Source organism: Manis pentadactyla, chromosome 9, assembly GCF_030020395.1.
Source record: "Manis pentadactyla isolate mManPen7 chromosome 9, mManPen7.hap1, whole genome shotgun sequence".
Taxonomy (NCBI): domain Eukaryota; kingdom Metazoa; phylum Chordata; class Mammalia; order Pholidota; family Manidae; genus Manis; species Manis pentadactyla.
The window spans coordinates 83674840-83697813 of NC_080027.1; the positions used below are offsets into that span (position 1 = coordinate 83674840).

General features: G+C 40.8%; 1 protein-coding gene across 5 annotated transcripts in view; it reads left to right on the plus strand.

Annotated features, from left to right (window-relative positions):
* The window catches only part of HSD17B12 (hydroxysteroid 17-beta dehydrogenase 12), a 224495-nt gene that overhangs the window by 82028 nt on the left and 119493 nt on the right, over positions 1-22974 (plus strand). For 4 of the 5 annotated variants that reach the window (XM_057507571.1, XM_036891682.2, XM_057507572.1 and 1 more), the window contains exons 2-3: positions 11472-11518; positions 13934-14009. The exons of the other annotated variant lie outside the window; for it this stretch is intronic. In XM_057507571.1, coding sequence (XP_057363554.1) covers positions 11472-11518; positions 13934-14009 — 123 coding nt within the window. The remainder of the gene's footprint in view (positions 1-11471; positions 11519-13933; positions 14010-22974) is intronic. 5 annotated transcript variants of the gene reach the window in all.

Sequence of the window (22974 nt, forward strand, 5' to 3'; positions counted from 1 at the left end):
TATTACCTGGCTTGCTCTCTGGTGGTAGGTTGAGCACTGGTATCTCTGCCTCCACCCAGAGCACTGGGCCGAGCTCTCTATATATACTGCAATAATAGCTTATTGCCTATGGGTGTGGAAGCAGTAGCCTACAGGCCAGTTACATCATCAAGTCATTTAAGTTCAGTGAGGATCCTGGCTATAAGAAGCCCAACTTCCCCACACTCCACCCCTCCAGGATTCTCACCTTACAGTCTACACATTCTCAATCTTCTGCAGTGGTCCCTGTGTGAGAAAGTTTGAGCACTGTAACCAGATTCCACAACAGCAACAGAGGATAACCACAACATAGAGATAAATAACAAAAATTAAGATATAGTAAGATTTTGATACACATAACAAAAATTATAATCTTCAAGCCAGAGGAGGTTCCCAATCCATGAAGAATTTAAGGGTGATAATGAATAACAACTTAGAGATAATGACAAAAATTAAGATACAGCAAGATTTCAAAAAAAATTATAATAATCCTCAAGCCAGAGGAGGTTTCCAATCCACAAAGACCTTAGGGGTGATAACACACATGTTTTAAAGACACCAACATAGGCAAATCTTGTTCATCAGGTAGGATGCATGCAAGACAGTGGTCCTGTGATAGGACTGTAGCAGGAAGGGGGTTCCTTCCAGGTCTAGTATACCATACTTTTACTCTTCTCCCCGTGGGGGTCACTGAAGGGTCTATATATAGTGCTACTGGAGGTGCATGCATTGGCCATAATGATAAAACAAAAATTCCCAGTAAGATGTTCCTACCTTCTGGCCATTCAGGATATACTACTGTGATTTTTGGGGGCCACTCTGTTGTTACTCCAGGAATACACAGGAGGCCAGCTTCCAGACCTTGTCCTCAAGGTGTCAGGAGAGCTAGCCATTGTTGGTCCATGTGTTGAAAGGTCCAAGGCCATATCCACTCATTGGAGTCTCCAGGGTTCAGTGCAGTATGTGCTGGCAGCAAGATATTATTCTGGTGGCCCAACCTCAGCTTCAGGGATTCTTCCTTGGTTTGTACTTGCAGTTGTATAGGGGAGGCCGCCATATGTGTTAACATGTCTATGGGCCTCAGGGCTCCCTTTCGGGGTCTCATTCCATAGCATCGTCCATAAGCGGACTTACCATCCCCTCAGACTATTGGTATCTGATTTTAGTCTAGATTTTAACAAGCCATGGTTCCTCTCTATTATGTGTGCTGCGGTAGGATTGTATGGCACATGAAACTTCCATTTGACTCCCAGCTGTCGCACCCATTCTTGCAGTGTATGTCCAGTAAAATGCCCTGATCACTCTCTATTACCTGTGGTTGGCATTGAAGACACAGAGATGCTCCAGGCCTCTTTTGGTTGTCTTCTGGTCTGCCCAACATGTAGGACAAGCAACCAGAAGTCCAGTAGTTGTGTCCTTACAAGTCATGGCATACTGATATCTTTCTGACACAGGTAGAGGCCCAATATTGTCTATCTGCCATGTGACGAGGCCCCTTAGCTATTGTCTCATGTTGCTGTGGAACTCCGTATAAGTCCCTTCTAGAGCATATGACACACTCCTGCCGGGCTCTACTAACTTCTTCAAAGGTCAAAGGTAAGCCCCATGAATGGGCTACTGCCCACATTGTCTTTTGCCCTGCATGCAACAAATGCTGATGTTACCATTGGGCTACATCAGATGCAGGCTTTCTTTCTAACCAATGTATCTGGGCTAATTTATCTGCTTCATCATTTCCTGGGGATGCCAGTGGCAAATGACCTGTCACATGGTATACTGTAATTATTTTAGTCTGACCATAGGCCTATAAGTCTTGCCACAATTCTTGCCCCCAAAGGGGTCGGTGACCAACCCGCCAGTTGGCATGGTACCAGGTTTGTAGCCACAGGGTCAAGCCCTGATAGCCCAGCTGTCAGTGCAGACAACTATAGGGGAGGGCTCCTGGCTGATCACAAGACACACAGCCCACAAATCTGCCCATTGGCTGCTCTTCCCCTCACCGTCTTCCATCCATATTGTCTCAGTCTTAAAATGGAAACCTATGGCCCTCCATTTTGGGGGTTACCCATGGCTTGAGCCATCTGTGTACCATGCATCTTTGGGTATAGGGGCTCTTCCCTCCCGATGGGGATTCTCTGCTACTAATAGTTCAAAAGCAAGTTCTTCCTGCTTTTCACTAATGTATGTAAACGGCTCCAGTAAGCATTGGAGTTCTTCACTCAAGGGGCTACTAAAGAGGGCACCACTCTGCTATAGGTAAGCACCCCACTTGGCCAGTGCGGGTGTTTGTGCCACACCATACCTTGGCTTTTGGGTCCAGTCTCGTACCCACCCCAAGACGGGATAGTTGGTTATTACCTTTATCGGGGCCATTCCAGTAATGGGTTCTGTAGCCAGCAAGGCGTGATACATGACAGGCAGTTGTTTTTCTATCAAAGTGTATCATACCTCTGCCCCTTTCCAGAGTTGTGACCAGATTCCAATAGGTTGGCGAGTTTGTTCAAGCCGCTGCCAGAGACCCCAGCCATAACCATCTTAGTCACATGAACATTTAGCTCACTGAGCCTTGATGGGTCTGTCAAACTCAAGGCCTGCACGGCCTTGACTGCCTGTTTTGCTGTAGTAAAGGCAGATGCTCATGTCTCATCCCAGTCCCACCTGATACCCTTTCGTACCAGCCAGTAAAAGGGCTTCAGAATTTGTGCCAAGTGCAGGGTAAACACTCTCCAGTAGCCTAGAAGACCCCAAAACTTCTGTAACAATGCTACAGTTGTAGGGTTAGGAAAGGCCTGGATTTTATCTATAATTGCTTCTGGTATAACTTTAGTCTTATCTGACCAGATGATCCCCAAGAATTTGACAGACAAACTGGGTCCCTGGATCTTGGTACTGTTCATAGCCCATCCTTTCTCCTATAGATGTGGCAGCAGTCTAGGTGCTGCACCTTCTAGATCTGAAGGAGAATCGGACGTGACCACGGCATCATCAATATAATGGTAAAGCCACACTGTTGGCAGTTTCTCCCATGTCACCAAGTGCTGGGCTACAAGTCAATGACAGATGGTGAGGCTGTGGAGGTATCCCTGTGGAAGGACTGTGAAAGTCTATTGCCATCCTTCCCACGTGAAGGCAAACTGTTCCTGACTTTCCTGCTCAATGTCAATGGAAAAGAAGGCATTAGCAAGATCTACTACATAATGGTATGTTCCTAGTTCATTGCTGAGGGTATCCATCAGGACTGCTGTAGAGGAACAGCAGCATGTAAAGTGGGTATGACCTTATTCAGTTCTCTGTAATCCACAGTCATACGCCAGGAGCCATCTGGCTTTTTTACTGGCCACACTGGGGAATTGAAAAGACTATGGGTGGGCTTTATAATACCCATCTTTTCCAGCTCCTGGATAGTTTCCCCAATCTCTTTATGCCCTCCAGGCAGTTTGTATTCTTTGGTATTACTCACCCACTGAGGCACAGGCAAAGCTCTGGGCGGGTGCCTAGCATGTGCCCTCAGAACTGCCTTCACCACACGTATTCTCAGTCTGAACTCACCTTCAGTGGTCTGCAACCATAGACTCTGTAGCATATCAGTCTCCAAAATGTACTCAGGGATGGGCAAGATATACACAGTATGCTCTTTTGGGGGTAGACACCCTATTCCCAAAGGGATTTGGGCTTGGTTCACTAAGTCTTACCCCTGTATCCATCTATGATAGTGGGGGGTCCTGGGAAAGTGCTCAGGGTTACCATGAATCAGTCAGTGAACATTCAGCCCGGGTCCACCAGAGCCAGGACACATTGTAAGTTCACTGGGGACCAATGGATAGCTATTTCAACATGTGGCCTCTGGTCCCCCCCGGCACCTCAGGGCAGGTACCTCGATATTCCCCTCAGTCAAACCGTGTTCCCCAATCATCTTCCTGTGTGGGCTCAAGCGAGTTTGGCTCACTCTCCAGCAGGAAGTCTTGCAAACACACAGTCTGGACTTGTGCCTCTGTCTCTGACCTCTGCCCCTTTGGTCTTAATGGGTGGAACTCCTGCTCTGATTTCAGTTGTTGCCATAGCTCCAGTACGATCCTGTTTGACTTCCCATCTAATTTCCTTCCATCTGCTCCTGTCCGTATTAAATCAGCCCACATCTGGGTCCTCATAACCATCACGGGGCCCTTTAAATTCTTCTTGTGAGTAGCAGACCTTATTTGTTTCCATGTTCTCATTGCTTCAGCCTCTCCTAGGTCTGCTGCTGTACATGTAACCTCACTTTTGGGCTGCCCTAAGTGGCAAGAATGGCCACTAGGGACTGAAAGAGGATTGTGGGAGTTGTTTGAAGCACAATATATCTCATCCCTGTAGTGAAAGGCTTTTCATCTGGGCCGTGATTCTCTGGACTAACAAATGCATTTCTTATGTCTAGCTCCCTTAACACCTGTTGGAGCTCAGCATACATCTGCCATCTAGCAGGGGAGGATGGTAGATCACCCTGATTGTAGATCACCACACAGCACAAAGTGCAGCCATAAGCCAATCGAGGAGGAGTGATTTTGTGGGATCTGAGGTGCACTTTGTAACTGCTGCCTAAAGGTGGGCTGAACTGTAAGGGAAGCCAGCTTTCCCATTTCTGATCCAGACAGAACATTTCCATCCACCCCTAAGTCCCACAGACACAGGAGCCAAGATGATATTGACTCTGAGGGCTTCTGCCTAAACCGGGATCCCAATCCACCAGCCAGCCTGAGTATAGGGGTGGACCATAGAGTGCTCCATGACCTGGGGAGGGGGCTGCTCCTCTCCTTAGGGAACCCTCGGCTGCTGTGGACATGCTTTACAACCATTGGGCTTGCTTTCAATACAGGAGGGGTCAGTCCCCCTGGCACCACCCCTTCATCCTTCCCCAGCTCCTCCATTTCTGGGGCTGATGGCACCTTTCTCTCCCCTCCCCCGAGTGTCTCCTCTGCCACATCCTTTATCTTATCTACTGTGCCTTGTAGCAATGCTACCTCTGTCTTCAGAAGCTCTCTTACCTTCACCTCAATGCTTTGCAGCTGATGTTCTCATGCCACCTCCACCTGTGCTTCCCTCAGGAGTTAGTCTTTTTCCTTCGTGGCCTTTTCCTCCTTCAGAGCACCTGGCAGCACTGCCATCTCATTCTGTAAAGAATCATTTACCTCTTCAGTGGCACCTTACTGCCGGCATTTTAATGCTGCCTCCTCTCGCATCAACGCCATTTCCTTCTTCAGTGAATCCACAGCAGTTTGCAGCTCACATTCTTGTGCCACCACTTCTTGGGTCTTTTTCAGGAGCATGTCCTTCTCTTCTGTAGACTTTCTTAATACTGTGAGAAGCAGCCAACCCACCGTCCCCACTGCCTCATGGGCACTCTGTCTCTCAAAGTGCCTACTTACTATACCAAGAGCTACCCCTGCTGCCTCAGGTGTCACCTCCACTTGCCTCCAGTCCTAGGGTGGGGCCCAGCTCTCTAGGAGACAAGCCACCTCAGACCACATACCCACTGGGGGACAATCCACTGTCTCCCCATTCATAGGGGCAGCCCACTGAAGCACCCCTCCCATAAGGGCAGTCTGTCTTTTTCCTTGGTCAACAATGAACCCTGCCAACTTTGCCAATTGTCTTGCCAATGAGTTTCAGCTCCGGGCAAGGTTGCTATAGATTCAGTGTGACCAAAGAAATAACAGTAGAACGTTTCTCTGAGGCATAGGGGTTTATTAGCCAGCTTGTTCTCCCTGTGGGACATCAAGCACTAACGTCTCTGCCTCCACCCAGAGCACTGGCCTGAGCTCTCTATATACTGTAATAATAGCTTATTGCTTATGGGTGTAGAACAGTAGCCTTGCAACTGGCCAGTTACATCATCAAGTGGTTCAAGTTCAGTGAGAATCCTGGCCATAGGAGCCCCAACTTCCCCACAGTTACTTAGATATAAATAAAAATCACTCAAATAAGAGGGGATCTCATCCCATGCTCATGGATTGGAAGAATTAATATTGTCTAAATGGCCATCCTGGCTAAAGAAATCTACAGATTCAATGCAATCCTTATTAAAATACCAACAGCATTATTCAATGAAGTAGAGCAAATAGTTCTAAAATTCATATGGAAGCACAAAGACCACGAATAGCCAAAGCAATCCTGAGAAGGAAGAATAAAGCTGGGGGGATTACACTCCCCAGCTTCAAGCTCTACTGCAAAGCCACAGTAATCAAGACAATTTGGTACTGGCTCAAGAACAGACCCATAGACCAATGGAACAGACTAGAGAGCCCAGATATAAACCCAAGCCTATTGGTGTGGAACAGTAGCCTTGCAATTTACTATAATATATGATAAAGGAGCCATGGATGTACAATGGGGAAATGACAGCCTCTTCAACAACTGCTGTTGGCAAAACTGGAAGGCTACATACAAGAGAATGAAACTGCATTGTTGTCTAGCCCCATACATAAAAGTAATTTTAAAATGGATCAAAGACCTGAATGTAAGTCATGAAACCATAAAACTCTTAGAAGAAAACATAGGCAAAAATCTTGAATATAAGCATGAGCAACTTTTTCATTAATGCATCTCCTCGGGCAAGGGAAACAAAATAAAAAATGAAGAAATGGGACTACATCATCCTAAAAAGCTTCTGTACAGCAAAGGACACCATCAGGAGAACAAAAAGGCATCCTATAGTATGGGAGAATATATTTGTAAATGACATATCTGACAAGGGGTTAACATCCAAAATGTATAAGAAACTCACATGCCTTAACACCCAAAAAGCAAATAACCCTATTAAAAAATGGGCAGAGGATCTGAACAGATACTTCTCCAAAGAAGAAATTCAGGTGGCCAACAGGCATATGAAAAGATGCTCCACATCACTATCAGGGAAAGGCAAGTTAAAACCACAATGAGATATCACCTCACACCAGTTAGGATGGCCAATATCAGTAAGACTAGGAACAGCAAATGCTGGTGAGGATGCAGAGAAAGGGGAACACTCCTACTACAGTGTCGGTGGGAATGTAAAATAGTTCAAACATTGTGGAAAGTAGGTTCCTCAAAAAACTAAAAATAGAAATACCATTTGACTCAGGAATTCCACTCCTAGGAATTTACCCTAAGAATGTAGGATCCCAGTTTCAAAAATACATATACACCCCTATGTTTATCACAGCACTTTTTACAATAGCCAAGAAATGGAAGCAGCCTAAGTGTCCATCAGTAGATGAATGGATAAAGAAGATGTACATATACACAGTGGAATATTATTCAGCATTAAGAAGAAAATGAATCCTACCATTTGCAGCAACACGGCTGGAGCTAGAGGGTATTATGGTCAGTCAAATAAGCCCAGCAGAGAAAGACAAGTACCAAATGATCTGTGGAGCATAAGAACAAAGCAAAAACTGAAGGAGCAAGCCAGTGGCAGGCTCGTGGAATCCAAGAATGGACTAACTGTTGCTGGGGTGGAAGTGAGGAGAGGAAGGGGGATAATAAGGGGCATTGTGATTGGCACACATGATGTGGGGGGTCCACGGGGAGGGCAGTGTGGCATGGAGAGGACAAGTAGTGACTCTGTAGTGTCTTATTATGCTGATGGACAGTGGCTGTGGTGGCATGTGTGGTGGGGACTTGATAATGTGGGGCAACTGGTAGCCACAGTGTTCCTCATGTGATTGTATATTAATGATACCAAAATAAAAAAAGATAGAGGCGAGCTTGCCTGCAGGCTGTCAATATTTGATCAGGAAACAAGACTTGGACATTGAGGTGTGTGCAGGGGGTGTATTGGATGATACTGTCAAGAGTAATACCTGTGAAGAAGAAGCAGAAGAAGAAAATAGGGCAGTGGAAGAATTTGAACTGTGATGCAGATATAGTCGAGGTCAGAGCTGGTCCCCTGGGAAGCTCTGAGCCTGGGATGGCCCTTAAGAGATGCATAGGTGTGGGAGCTGGATCTTTGTCCCCAAGCATAATCTTGTCATTAGACATGTACTGCCCAGGGGAAGTGGTTGTAACCTTGTGCAGGGTGGCTCCGTTTGGCTGAGAGCAGTTCCTGGGATATGCTCACTTGTGAGCTGACAGCAGGTAACACTCTTGGCAAGAGAGGATTGATTGATGATCTCGGTGCTGGAGGGTAGGATGTGGTCAGTGTGTGAACAGGAAACTGGAGAATATGGAAAAGGAAGACTTGATATCCATTAGGCAAGTTTTATAATCTCTAGTTTTGACAAGTTCTGGGCTTTCCAAGACTGTTTTAAAAGTATGGTTTGCTGATTTAAATCAACCTGGGGCTGACAATTTAAAACACGTTCACACACTACAATTAATCTGTATTCTTTTGAAATAATGTATATTCCAGCCAGAAATTCTAGATGCATGATAAGTGACTTGATTGTAGTTTAATTTGTGAGCATTTTCTTATTAAGGGACTGTTAAATCCCTTATCTGAGAAATCTGGTATTGCCATTTATTGTTGTAATCACATAGAAGATTTGCTTGCTCCACTATGTATACAGAATAAACAGAATAATCTGGGTATCAAAGGCTCGGTAAATCGATGAGCAGCAGATAGGTTAGGAATGCGTAAGGTACCGTACTTGTAAAATGAAGAACTTTTGAAAAGCCGGGTTTCAGGGAAATAGTCTAAGTAATGTTTTGCAGTTTGTAAGACTATCTAAATGTTGTGCATCATTTATGCACTCGGCAGATGTCTGCTGAGCACCTACCTTCTGCACGTCACATAGTAAGGAGCCAGGATTCTGATAGAAGGATTAAGACATGTTCGTGTAAGGAAATATAATTCAAAGAAGTGAGTGGTGAGAGCCATGAAAGAAGAGTGTACAAAGAGCTGTGGGAGTTTGGAGAAGAGAAAGATTTTCTTCATTTGAAGTGATCTGAACAGTGGATTGGTGGAACTTGGACAAGGCTTTGGAAGGAAGAGGAAGAGGATGTGAGGTTCTGGGGATCTTGGAGAGAACAGAAGCGTTTAGCACAGAGAGAAGGAAAAGGAGGGAATTGAAAACAATTAGGAAATGTGTATCCTTCATGTATGAAACATTAGTCAATCCATAACAGGAATACAGTGTAAAATTTGGTCCCACATGCCTGAAATATACCCAGGAGATGAAGAGTTACAGAAGTGTGCATTTGAATTGATCATGAGGTTGGAGGAATTTACATATGATGTTTAATTTCATATAGATGTGTTCTACAACAGTTGTTTAAATCCAAGAGATAAAACGTTTCTTATAAACAAAAACACAATAAAAAAACATGGTTCACCTTTAGAAAATGCCAGGAAACCTATTTATTTTGGAAAATTGGTAAATAAGGAGAAGAAAAAATCAAACATTTATCTTGTGTTCCTATGCAAACTCTGTTTCATTGTAACTGAATAACCAATGAGTAGCCACTTCTCAGTGGAAAAGTTCCAGCTAATAAATGAGGATGGAATGACAGAATCCAAATACCATCATTTTGCGACCTCTATCAAAATATGTATCTTAGTGGTGGCCATCAATGGCTTGTAAAACAAAAAGAAAAATAACCAGGCATGTGCCTCCTGATGTAAACATGCAGTATCACTTACAAAGTATTCTTACCAAAAAAATCAAATCTAAATTTGATCAAGCATCTACGGCCAACTACTGGGGACAGAAGGAGATGTAAAATGACATCAGAGAAATGGAATCAGCAAATGCCAGGCTGGGGAAGTATAAACATATGGCCCATTATCTTCAACAAATCATGGAGTGGAGAGAGGGAAGGTTGAAATGGGGGAAGGAGGAAGAGAGATTAAATAGATAGAAAGATATAGGTAGGTAGATAGAAACTATAGATTAAAAGAGACAATACTAACCAATTTTAAGTATGGAACTTAATGAATCCTGATTAAACCAAATTATTAGAAGATTTTTGAAACATTTGGAAAAATTTACATACTGATTAGGTATTTGATATCAAGGAGTTATTATTTATACTCTAGGAATGTGATAATGGTATTGTGGTTATTTTAAATAGCATACTGAAATTCTTAGGACTCAAGGGATATAGTGTTAGGGATTCACTTCAAAATAATCAGGTGGGAGGAAGTATATGGGGATATAGTTGAAACCAAGATTAGTTCAATTCAATTTGATAATTGGTGAAGCTGGGTCCTGAGTACATAAGGGTTTGTTATACTCCTCTTTTCATTTTTTGATGTTTGGCTTTTTTTTTAAATGAAAGAAAGGCTCAGCAGGAACATGATGAAAATCTATGAGCTGCTGAAAGATAGGGCTAGCAATATTGTGGATATGTTTGCCATATTTCTGAATAGTAAAAGTAGTAGGAGCCATCATGTGATCTGAAAGAAGTGTTTTTAGGACAAATATAAGAAAAGTCCTACTTTATCCCATAACTTATTTTCCATAATCTGTAAACAGTTTGGAAAAACTGATGGAGGGGTTTGGGGCATATCCCTAACCTTTTGGAACAGACAGCTGGGCTATGAATTGTAGCAAACATGACTGCAGTATTTGAGAGATAAGATACCATGGTGAAGCCTGACCTGTTATAATTTTTGAAAGTTTTGCTATGTAAGTTTTTTGAGTTAATAAGAGAAAATACACTTTCCCATAGAATAAATCAATCTTATTCAACTCCTTTTAACTACCCATAATTTAAAAAAATCAGTTTGATGTAATATAGTAGGTATGTACTTAGGTTTACAGCTCAATAAATTTTTACAGACACACAAATCAAGATACAGAATATATCCTCCACTCCAAAGGTTCCCTTAATGTCCCTTCTCTGTCATCTACCCACTTACCCAGACATTGTCAGTACTCTGACATCTGTCATCATAGATTAGTTCTGCCTTTACCTTCAAAAATTCTCATAATAGCGTGTATACTTTTATGTCAGGCTTTTTTCACTGAACATAATGTTTGGGAGATCTGTTCATGTTTTGTGTATATCAGTAGTTCTCTTTTATTCCTATTCCATTGTGTGAATATACCTCAATTTACTTAACTCATTCTCCTATAGATTAATACTTAGGCATGTTTATGTACTATACATAAATAAAACTACCATGGACATTCTTTTGGTAGACATGATGCATTCATTCCTCTTAGGCTTGCTAGGTCAAGTAGGCAGGTAGGCATATGTTTAGTTTTAGACATAATGCCAAATAGTTCTTCCAAAGTGATTGTGTCAGTTTACAGTGCACCTGGCAATTTATCAGAGTTTCAGTTGCTCCACATCCTTGGCAACACTTGTTATTATTGTAGTCGTTTTAATTTTAGCCATCGTGGTGGGTATTGAGTCCTAAATTTGAACCACTGTTATTGCTCCTTTTATGTCAAGTATTACACAGGTCCTTTTTTGTGTAATTAGTAGGTCCTAACTATGATGCATTCTTCACCTGTAGTTCTTTAGCTAAACTGTTACTGTTTTTCTTTTCTCAGTTGTCACAGGTAGTACCGATGGAATTGGAAAATCATATGCAGAACAGGTAGGTAATTTTCAAGGCTTTTATTTTTTGGTATAAAAATATAAAACAAATATGGAATGATCTCATAGTTATGATTTTTGAAGTTAAAAAACATCAATATAGAGTACAATAGATGTACATTGGTTCTGCTTTGTCAGAAACACCATGGTTGCTTAAACACAATTTTAAAACAAATTGTTGTACAAAATGAGTATACAACTAACTTCCTGTCAAGTTGAAACTGTGAAAAATTTAGTGTAATTTTATTTCATATTGCGTAAGTATAGACAGCCCTTAGTTTCTAAGTCAAATATTTTGGACTCTTTTCCAAAAGGCAGATGTATTATTGTAAAGAAGTTACTATATTTCCAGGCTAGCTGTGGCATCATTTTCATAAGGACTGCGATTGACATTAAAATATTAACAGACACAGGCAGTGGATTCAAGTTCTCTATATTGTAATGAAAGGATAAGAATCCATAATAGTTTGAAAACCACTATACAAAGCAGGAGCCTTGACAGTACTCTTATGGCAAACTTCCCCCCCATAAAGCACCCACAGCCTGTGATAGTGCCCAATTATGATGAAAATCCTGGCAGATCATTGAATCTCTCATTTGTCATAAGGGTTGTTTTTTTTAAATTCTCCCTTGTTTTTCTAAGTTTTTAATTTTAAATATCAAAATAGAAAAGTTGCAAGAAGAATACAATGAATATCCATATACTCTTCACTTGAATTCATCAATTGTTAATATTTTGCTTCCTTTTATTATTATTTTGAAAAAATTATTTGCCCAGACCATTTGTGAGTTACAGCCTTTGTAAAAATTCACCCATAAATACTTCGGCGTGAATCTCATAAGAAGTAGAACATTCACCCTTATAACCACAATGCAATGGTCACGCTTAGGAATATCCAGCCCATATGCAAATTTCCCAGTTGTTCCAGTAATGTCCTTTATAGCTCGTTTTTTGTTATAGGATTTGGTTAAGGATTATGTATTGCATCTATGTGTCTTTTTTTTTGACTAAAAGAGTTCCCTAGCTGTATTTTTAAAAATTCTTTTGTAACAGTGACATTTTTGGAAAAAGTCCAGGGTAGTTGCTTTGCAGGTTTGTCAGTTTGGATTTGTCTGATTGTTTCCTCCTGATTAGATTCAGATTAAACATTTTTTATCAGTGCTACACAGGAGATAGTGTATCTTTCTGAGTTCATCTTGTCAGGAGGCACAAGAAATCCATTTGTTCCATTATTAAGATACATCATTTATAAAATGCTGTCCACTATAATTCTCCATTATAAATGTCCTTTGTCCCCTTTGTAATTAATAAGGAATCTGTGAGATGATACACTGAGATAATGAATATCCTATTTCCCAACAGTCTTTTGTCTAATGGTTTTAACATTCATTGACAATTTTTGCCTAAATTAGTTATTACCATGATGGTTAAAAATGTTGATTTTCTAGTGATATCTTAACTTGTACATTTATTAGATATTGTTTTTTCATAAATAAGAACTTTTCCTTGTCCTTCTTCCTTGTTAATTAAAAAGCAAAGTAAAAACAAAAAACTGTTAGTATGGAATCATGGGTTCTTTAGTGGTTTTATAGTACATTAATTTAGCAAATTATTATCAGTCTTTGTTATTTTTGTAAAAAATGTTCTTCTGCATCTGCTCATTTACAGTGCCACTCATTACTTAATAAAAAACTGACTGCAGGATTTAAGACTGGATTATTAGTTTACTAAATCACTTCTAGTTCAAGCACTTAATTTATTGCTCATTTGTATTCTTTCTGGAATAGTTCACTAGAAGGTTTGGGGAATTTTGTTAGTGTTTTTTTCCTTTGCCTCTATAATTGCATCTGTGGGGGTTTATTCCTGTAAAACCTGTTCATTCTATGCAGCACTTACACAGTTCTGTGTATTATGTATGCACAGAACTTGGTCCTCAGAGAATTCTTTAATTTATCCAGTTAACTACCTTAGTTTGCCTTTGTTGTCCATGAAGTATAATGCCTAAATAAAAAATTTTAAATTGGTTTAAAGTATCTCTAGGAATTCCTAACATTTTAACTCGAGTTTTCTTTGCCAGCCCTCTGGTCTACAACAAAAACTTTAAAGCTAATTTTTAAATTATAGAAGTAATGAATACTACAAAAATGGTATAAATGGGTATAAAATGAAAAGTAAAAGTCTTCTTCCTTCTAATACCCTTTGACATGTATATACTAGTTCGATTTTAAAAAGTAACCTTTGGGGGATTGTTTTGTAAAGACTTCAGTTGGGACTGTTCATTAACACTTGGGCTACTGGTTTTTTAATTTGGATTATCATATGATCAGGTTTTCAAAAAGAGAATATATCTAATTTCTGTTTTAAAATGAAATGCACAGGTGTGATTCAACTGTTTGGTAACTTTTATTGTTTCAGTTAGCAAAGCGTGGACTGAAGGTTGTCCTTATCAGCAGATCACAGGATAAACTGAACCATGTTTCCAGTGAAATAAGTAAGTTTTCACATCAACACCCACCTCCCTGTCATGATTACAAAGGAATACAGCTAATCTAAGTTTAATGTTTCCACATAGATATCAGTACTGATATATTTATAGTTCAGAAAGCTTTTTCATACTTTTAATGGGATATTTTTAGAATGGATCAATTTTTTCAAATTAGTAGAGGACTGTAATTTGGTTAAAATGTCCTTTATGAGTCATTTAGTTTCTGTTGTCAGGAGTCATAATCTCTGATTATTTTATCATATGTGTAAACATCTGATTTCTTTTGCTGTTGCTTCATTTCAATGATCTTACCTGTTTTTTACTCTTGACTACATTGTATCTAAGTGTGTATCATATATGATTGAGGAAAAATACAAAAGTTGGCATATATACATCTGATAAGGAAACTATTTTGATTTCTTTAGCCAACTATGCTAAAGTGCCATTCATTACTTAATAAAAACTGACTGTAGGATTTAAGACTGGATTATTAGTTAACTAAATCACTTCTAGTTCAAGCACTTAATTTATTGCTCATTTGTATTCTTTCTGGAATAGACTAGCTCTGTTTATGCATTCAACACATCATTTTTGAATGCCTGTGTACCAGGTACTGTGCTAGGCAGTCAGGATACAGTGCGGAACAAGGTAGATGCAGGCCTTGTCCTCATGAAACTGATATGTTTATGGAGGAGACAGAAAACGTGGGCAAAAAATACAGCAACACACAAAACAAAACAAAAAAACTAGACAAGTAAACTGAATACTTGCAGTTTTTAATAGTGCCACAAAGGACACAAACAAGGGACTAGAGAGAGAAAATGGAGAGTTTCTTATTTTGTAGCAGCTTGGCAAATTTTATGACTGGCGTGGTATTAAAGGGCCAAACTAGTAACCTCTTGCCCATATAATGGCACTCCAGTTACACAGCTAGAGCTCAGTGAAGGGAGTATCCACTGGGCTCTCTGGGGGAAATAGTGGAGAGGGGCTGTGTGTGCAAGCTGCATATGCTGAATCTACTCCATCATTTCTGAAAGGAAGGGAGCGACACACAGCAGCAATTCACCAGAGAATTCCGCTTTGTTGGGGAAAGGTGCTGGGTTATATAGGAAGGGGCATGGGGTGATTGTGGTGTTACTTCTACGGGGCTGGTGGCTATTGGCTAGGTGCTGGGAGTGGGAGTGGGGAGAGAGGTGATTGGTCTTTAGGTGGCGCCGTCGGGAACTGAGGACCCGGAAGAGAAGCAGGAATTTCGCCATCTTACGGGTGGGGGCCCTTCATTCCCCCCTTTCTCCTCTATGGGGTTGTGGACGTTGCTTTCTCTCTGACTGCTTCCTGCTGAACGGGGGCGGAGAAGGGAGTGAGGGCTTGAGGACAGGGAGGAAAGGGTTGATAGGACTCCCCACAGTAAGGACGAGTAGATGTGGACTTCTTCAGGTTGGAAATCAATGAAGGTTCTCCATAACCATAGGTCGAGAACTTGTTGATTCTAATGGTGCCAAGAGGATACGGGTGCCAGAAGCCAGGCATCTGTGGCCATTGTTTCCAGGAACAGTTTCCAGCAGAGAGATGGGTCCATCTCAGCATATGGTGAGGAGGTCACGTGAGGGTGAGGGATCTTCTGTGGCCAGAAGCTGATAGTTTCTGAGTAAAAGCTGGTTGAAAGTTTGATTAGAGATTTTTCTGACTTGGGATTTGATGAACTTTATTATACAGGGTAAGAAGAGACAGGTGAGAAGAATGATTATTATGGGGCCTGCAATGGGCCAGAGCCAGGTAAGGAGGGGGTTTGTTAGTATTGAAGAGAATGGGTTGGAATTGGAAGCAGAGTGGAGGCTGGAGGCAAGGTCTGTGAGTTTGGTAATGTCAGTTTCTACAATGTTGGATTCATTGATGTAATAGCAGCACTCTTCTCCAAGGAAGACGCAGGTGCCGCCCTTTTTCAGCTGTAAGCAGATCTAAGGCCCGCCGAAGACGAGTGGTGAGTGTGAGGAGCCAGCGCCGGAAAGGGCTGAGGGCAAGCTGCTGCTGGTGTCCGGGGGGAAGACGGGGCCCAGTTGGGCTGTCCTATCTCCCGGGTTTTGGCACCAATGAAAGGAAGGGAGCGACACACAGGAGCAATTCATCTGGAGAATTCCGCTTTATTGGGGAAAGGTGCTGGGTTATATAGGAAGGGGCATGGGGTGATTGTGGTGTCACTTCTACGGGGCTGGTGGCTATTGGCTAGGTGCTGGGAGTGGGGAGAGAGGTGATTGGTCTTTAGGTGGCGCCGTCGGGAGCTGAGGACCCGGAAGAGAAGCCGGAAGTTCACCATCTTACTGGTGGGGGCCCTTCAATTCCTATTTCCTTAGGCCTTTGGATCCTGCCTCCACATTAGGCCAGGGAAGAAGTGGCCTCCCAGTCTTATTAAATGTAGGCTATCATGGAGTCCAAATTTCAGTCAGCCAACCAAATTAACTCTTAGAGCCTTCCAAATTGTATTAAATACTAACTCTCTGGTAAGTGATTCATAGAAAAAAATACTGTTCCAGTTTGACATGGTATTCTGTTTTCCTTCTAACACTCTCAGAATCCATTCTCACACAGATTTCCCATGTTTCTACTAATTAGCAACATTTTGCAATTATTTCTGTGTGTAAATTACTACTTTATGAGTTAGACTTTGTACTTGTTCCCCAGAGAATGCTGTAGCCTAACCCTGTTATGGGGGGCATTTAGGGGTAGCCCAGTTAGGTCTTGAGGGGAAGAGGAATTCTCTTTCAAGGAAACTGCCCTTAGAGTTATGGTGAGATCATTATAGGCTCTTCAAGCCAGGGAAAGCTCTCTTCAGATATAGGAGAGCAGGCCATTTCTATTTTCCCAGCAAGAGAGGCTTAGCTTAGTGGTTCAGCGTTCTCAGCTTCAGCTGAGTCCACCCAGTTATCCCCACTCCAAGTCTCAGGGTCTCACTCTTCCTCCTTTAGTGCTTCCACTTTCACACATGAACTGGATGAGTCTGTGGAATACAACTTACACTGAAATTATGCAGCTGGCGCAGTTCAATCTGATGTTAGCAAGGTGAGCTCTGTGGTCTTAAGACATAGAAGTTTTTATTAGGGCTGCCATAGAAGTTGTCTGGTTCCCTGATCTCAAATGTGAGCTGAAATTTAAATACCCGAGCTTGTCTTCTTGTTTATGCAAGTGCTCCATTACATTCGGAAGAAGTGTTTGTGGTGATGCCACACCACAGTCTTTGTACTTAGAATTTCTGCCAAATTCCAGGGTAGCAGCCACTTGGTCCCTCCAGGCCCTTCTTCAGTAGATATTTTGTTGTAATCGGCAACCAATGTTAATTTGATTAGTGGTGCTGCTGCAAGATGCATCAAATCAAAACCAATACAAATGTCCTTTGAGGTCTATTTTTTGGGTTCCCACTTGATACCAATTTCTGTATCCATCAGAGTTCAGTGAGGAAATACATATCAAGCAAGTGAATTTAATGAGGCCAACTTTTTTCTCTTATAGTCCAGCTCTTAAACTCACTCCAGTAAGTCAATCTCATCCCCCCTGGTTCCCTATCTGACTGACAGAAGGAAAGAGGGAAGGAGGAGATGGGAAAGGAAACCATGTGCCAATTGGTTCTTCTCACTTCTTCACCTTTAGTCATTATCTAAACTTGGGGACTCTGTTTCTTTAGAAGCAATTCCTTGTGTGGGAGGGATGGACAGCCTACTCATCAAAGTTCTTTAGGAGAATTTTTTAAAGGATTATATATAATTTAGTAGGAAAGTAACTGTTTTGCCAACCTTGGGTAAGTGCTTTGTCAAGACTGACTGCTTTGATGAAACTGCAGTTTTTTGTGAGGGTAGTTGTCTCCTCTTGAATAAAAACAAGCTAAAAGTCATCACACATATAATACACTTATTTTATTATCATTTATAGCCAGGATTATTAATGTATTAAGTATTTTTGTCGATTTTGATTTGTCAAAAAAGAAACCCTCCTAGATAATTTTAAAACTCTGAGCTGAGTTTTTCCTTGCAATATAAAGCACAATGCAAAGGAGACTAGCTTTCAGAACAACTGATTAGTTCACAGAATATAGAGATGATAATATATACAGTTTGCATTATCATGTGGCTGTCAGTAATTCTGACTGAATACAGTTTAATCAGCTTTGATTAAAAAAAGCATTTCTGTCTTTGATTAAACAAACAAACATGATTTGTTTGCTGCTCTTTTTTGTAACTTATCTCGCCCAGGATGTAAAGCTTTAGGATCACCCCCTGTAATTCTACAACTTTATTTCTTAAGATGCAAAACTTTTAGAAATGTAAATCATACTGGTCTGTAGTCAGCAAAGAAGAGGTAAAAAATATCAGTTTCACTTTTTTGATCCTTACCTTTGATCAAATGTGTGCAGGTAAGGTGTGGATTTGACCAAATATGTTTGTTCCACTATTGTCTGATGCACTATCAGTATCATTAATATGATGCTTTGTTATATTTACCCTATTTAATTTACATAACTACAGTGAGGCATCAGTGAGCATATAAAGACCTTTCTGTTTTATGTTTAATAAAACTAAAACCACATAATGTTAGGATTAAAGAGTTAATTTTATGTAGCCCCTAGAGTTATACATGTTTTTCTATCACTCCTGTATTACCAGAAATATTATTATTACTCTTAAGAGTTTGGATATTCCAAGGTCAGGAACCACCAGATCTAAAGCATTTAGTTTGCCTCTACTGGTTTTACCTGGAGTACCTATGATTGTATGGGTATCCTCTTACTCCAAGATCCCCAAATTCATCAATGTTCTTGGACCTCTAGAGAATGACATTTCATACTACTTTAAGACTGAAACTCTACAAACTACTGAACTGGTACCAAGATAATATTCTGGGAGGTCTTTGAAGCATTATTTCCATACATTGGAGGTTATTCCTTGTTCCATACTTGTGGGCTTGTCATGCCCAATTAAGTGAGATTTACTGTGAAATGAAACATTTCTGGTATGGTCATGGTTACCATAAAATTTGTTTTATCTAATTATATCTTGGTAGGGAGAAGGATAGATTCTTATTGAGCCTATGCAAAGTATTACATTGCCATGTAAAATAAAACAACCCAGTAAAGACATACTGTATAATATTTGACTGTTATTTTGATAGTTTTGCAGATAAGGCAAATAATTTGTGTCGTATATTCTACAACTTCCATCTTTAAATTTAGCTAACAGTTTACTAGCTTATGTTCCAGTTACTATTGCTACACAGCAAACTACCCCAAACTTATCAATGTAAAATAACTATTTTAGATGCTCACAAACTCTGCTGGTCAGGTATTTTGCCAGGACTCAGGGGGACAAGTCTTCTGCTCCTCATGGCATTACCAAGATCACTTAGTGGTACTCAGCTGGTGGATAGTCTGGCCTGGAAGATCTAAGCTGGCTTCTCTCACAGGTCTGAGCCATGGCTGGGAATGACTGGAAGGCTGGACTCAGTTGGGACTCTCAACTACAGTGCCTATATATAGCCTCTGTGTCATGGCCATCTCAGGGTAGTTGGACTTCTCACATGGTAACTATCTTCCCTCAGAGTGAATGTTCCAAGAGAGCAAGACAGAAACTGATGTCTTTTTGGGACCTTCTGTCAGAATTCATATAGTGTTGCTTTTTCCAGACTCTGTTGGTCAAACAGACATAAGCCTGCCCAGATTCAAGGGAAGGAAGTTAGAATCCACCTCTTGAGGGGGGAATGACATGGTAACGTTGGAAAAGAACATGTAGGAAGGATGATATTTTCCTAAACTAAAATCTGGATTTGGAAAATACATTCTGCCAGTTGATAAGCTATATTAAGGTTTCCGAGGGAATATTTTTCCTGAATTCTGAGGGATCAGTAGGTACAACATACTGTTACTGACCAAGTTGGCCCCCAAAAGTTGGGGTCTTTCCCTCTCTGGTGATGTGAGGCCAATATAGGAAACCAAAAGTGAGCGTCAAGTAGTGCAAACTTCACTTAGTGGCCAAGGAATGTTGAAGCAGGAGCATGGCTCATAAATCAGCTTCTCAGCTCATGAGAGCTGGGAAGTCGTCCATATAGGGCATCTTTAAGGAAGTTGGGCGTCAAAAGCAAGGGGAGGAATATTCGTGTCTCAGGAATGGGCGGAGAACTTCTTGCAATCGGTTTACCACCTTCTTTTTGTCCTCTTATGGTGTCTTCTGGTTGCCCTGGTGATTGTCATGTTTCATGGCTGGTGGGAGTGTTGTTTAGTATGAAAATTAGATTATAACAAGCTAGAGTGTTTAGAGGTCAAATGAACTGCCATCTGGGAATCCACCAGCTTCAGTCAGTTTTGTCATGAGGGGAAACTTATGACTATGAGCACCCTGTTTTCTTAACTTTCTTAACGCAGAGTTACCTTGAGGTGTAAGTTCAGTTAGGACCCAAACCTTTGTGCAAGTTCAGCTGGGACGTGTATAGGCATTACACTAGGTAGCAATACCATTCAAAGAGTGTTCCAATTTGCCCAAATACAGGCAGCACAATGAGGGTTAGTCAAAAATTAAGAAGAAAGAAAAATGTTTTCTCAAAAGGACTGTTAAATTTCCCTCATTGGATCCATTCAGTTTTGTAAAATTAATCCTTCTGTCGGATCTTTGGTCAGCAGAGTTCTCTAAAAAAGTGTCTGGTTTTCAAATAAAAGAGTTGTAAATAGTGGCTCAGTTTTCTGGTACAATCTGATAGTCAGCTCGTGGTGGCAGTGTCAGCTTGCACTGGGAACCCATGAGTTGATTCTTTGCAGGATCAGTAACAGTCAAGTCACAGTCAAGGCCAGCCTTTAGTGAGGCTATTATTTTTAGATGTTTCTTCCTAAAGACTCAATTTTCTGACCTCCAACTTATGGCCTCCAGTTTATGGCCTCCAGCTTTTGGCGAGCTTGAAGGAAGAGTAGGAACCACCTGTAAATGGTCTTTTGTTAATTTACTGCAGTAATAGTATCAGAGTAGAATCCCCTAGTCTGGTATAATATAGAGCTGATTAATGATTCGGCCAATGATTATCCTGAGGGCATGGCCTTATGATGAACACTAAAGGCATGCTAACTCTTCAGAGACTTCTATAAAGTGTGTTTTGAGATTGCCAATTAATAGGAGTATTTTGTACTTAGAAACATGATCTTAGAAATTATTTTTTTCACTGTTGAAGTTCCAGTCTTTGTACAGGATCATGCATATGTTTGTCATTCTGAAAAGTATACAGTATAATAATGAATAAACCATATTATTAGTTACACCTTGCCTCTTCCCATGTTATGGACTTAATAAACAGGGCAGCTCTCATATGAGAGTTGAGCTACTTAAAGATATGGAAAATATACTATATACCTAGTTCTTCCTAATATCCTCCTTGCTCTGCAGTGCTACCCAGTGGCTGTCTGGATAATGGCAAAAGTAGTTTGGGATGTTAAATATATCTAAATCAATTTTATTCTTAATTTGAGGCCCAAATTTGTGAGGGTAACATTATGAAGACTTGCCAGGAGACAACTGATTACAGCAAAATATAAGCATAAGTCATAGATGCCCAAGATGAAATTATTACAGTTTTGGTATAGCATAACAGTACAGGCATATCTCATTTTATTGTGCTTCATTTTTTTGGACTTTGAAGATACTGCACTGTTTATGAATTGAAGGTTTGTGGCAACCCTGCATAGAGCAAGGCTGTTGGTGCCATTTTTTCCAACAGCAGTTGCTCAGTTCATGTCTCTATGCCACAGTTTGGTCATTCTCACAATATTTCAAACTTTTTCATTGTTATTATACTTGTTATGGTGGTCTGTGATCGATGATCTATGATATTACTATTGAAATTGTTTTGGAGCATCAGGATGTGTGCCCATATAAGGTAACAAATTTAAAAAATAAATGTGTGTGTTCTGACCGCTCCACCCACCAGTGGTTGCCCCACCTCTCTCCCATACTTTGGGCCTCCCTATTCCCAGAGACGCAATACTGAAATTAGGCCAATTAATAACCCTACAGTGCCTCTAAGTGCTCAAGTGAAAGGAGGAGTCACACATCTTTCACTTTAAGCTAAAAGCTAGAAATGATTAAGCCTAGTGAGGAAGGCACATCAAAAGCCGACACAGGCTGAAAGTGAGGCAGGCCACTTGAGCCAGTTAGCCGAGTTGTGAATGCAAAGGAAAATTTCTTAAAGGAAATTTATTATTTATTTTTATTTATATTTTAACTTTTAAATTTCTTTTTTATTAAGGTATTATTGATATGCGCTCTTAGGAAGGTTTCATGTGAAAAAGGAATGTGGTTACTACATTCACCTATATTACCGAGACTGCCACCCTATACCCCATTGCAGTCACTGTCGATCAGTGTAGGAAGATGCCACAGAGTCACTACTTGTCTTCTCTGTGCTACACTGTCTTCCCTGTGACCCCTCACAGCATGTGTACTATACATAATACCCTTCATCAATCCCCTTCTCCCTCCCTCCCCACTCGCCCTCCCATACCCCTTCCCTTTGGTAACCACTAGTCCCTTCTCAGAGTCTATGAGTTTGCTACTGTTTTGATCCTTCAGTTTTGCTTTGCTGTTATACCCCACAAATGAGAGAAATCATATGGTATTTGTCTTTCTCTGCCTGCCTTATTTCACTGAGCATAATACCCTCTAGCTCCATCCATGTTGTTGCAAATGATAGGATTTGTTTCTTTCTTATGGCTGAGTAGTATTCCATTGTGTATATGTACCACATCTTCTTTATCCATTCATCTACTGATGGACATTTAGGTTGCTTCCAATTCTTGGCTATTGTAAATAGTGCTGCAATAAACATAGGGGTGCATCTGTCTTTTTTAAACTGGGCTGCTGTCAAACCAGGAATTAGGGTAAATTCCTACAAGTGGAATTCCTGGGTCAAATGGTATTCCTGTTTTGAGATTTTTGAGGAACCTCCATAC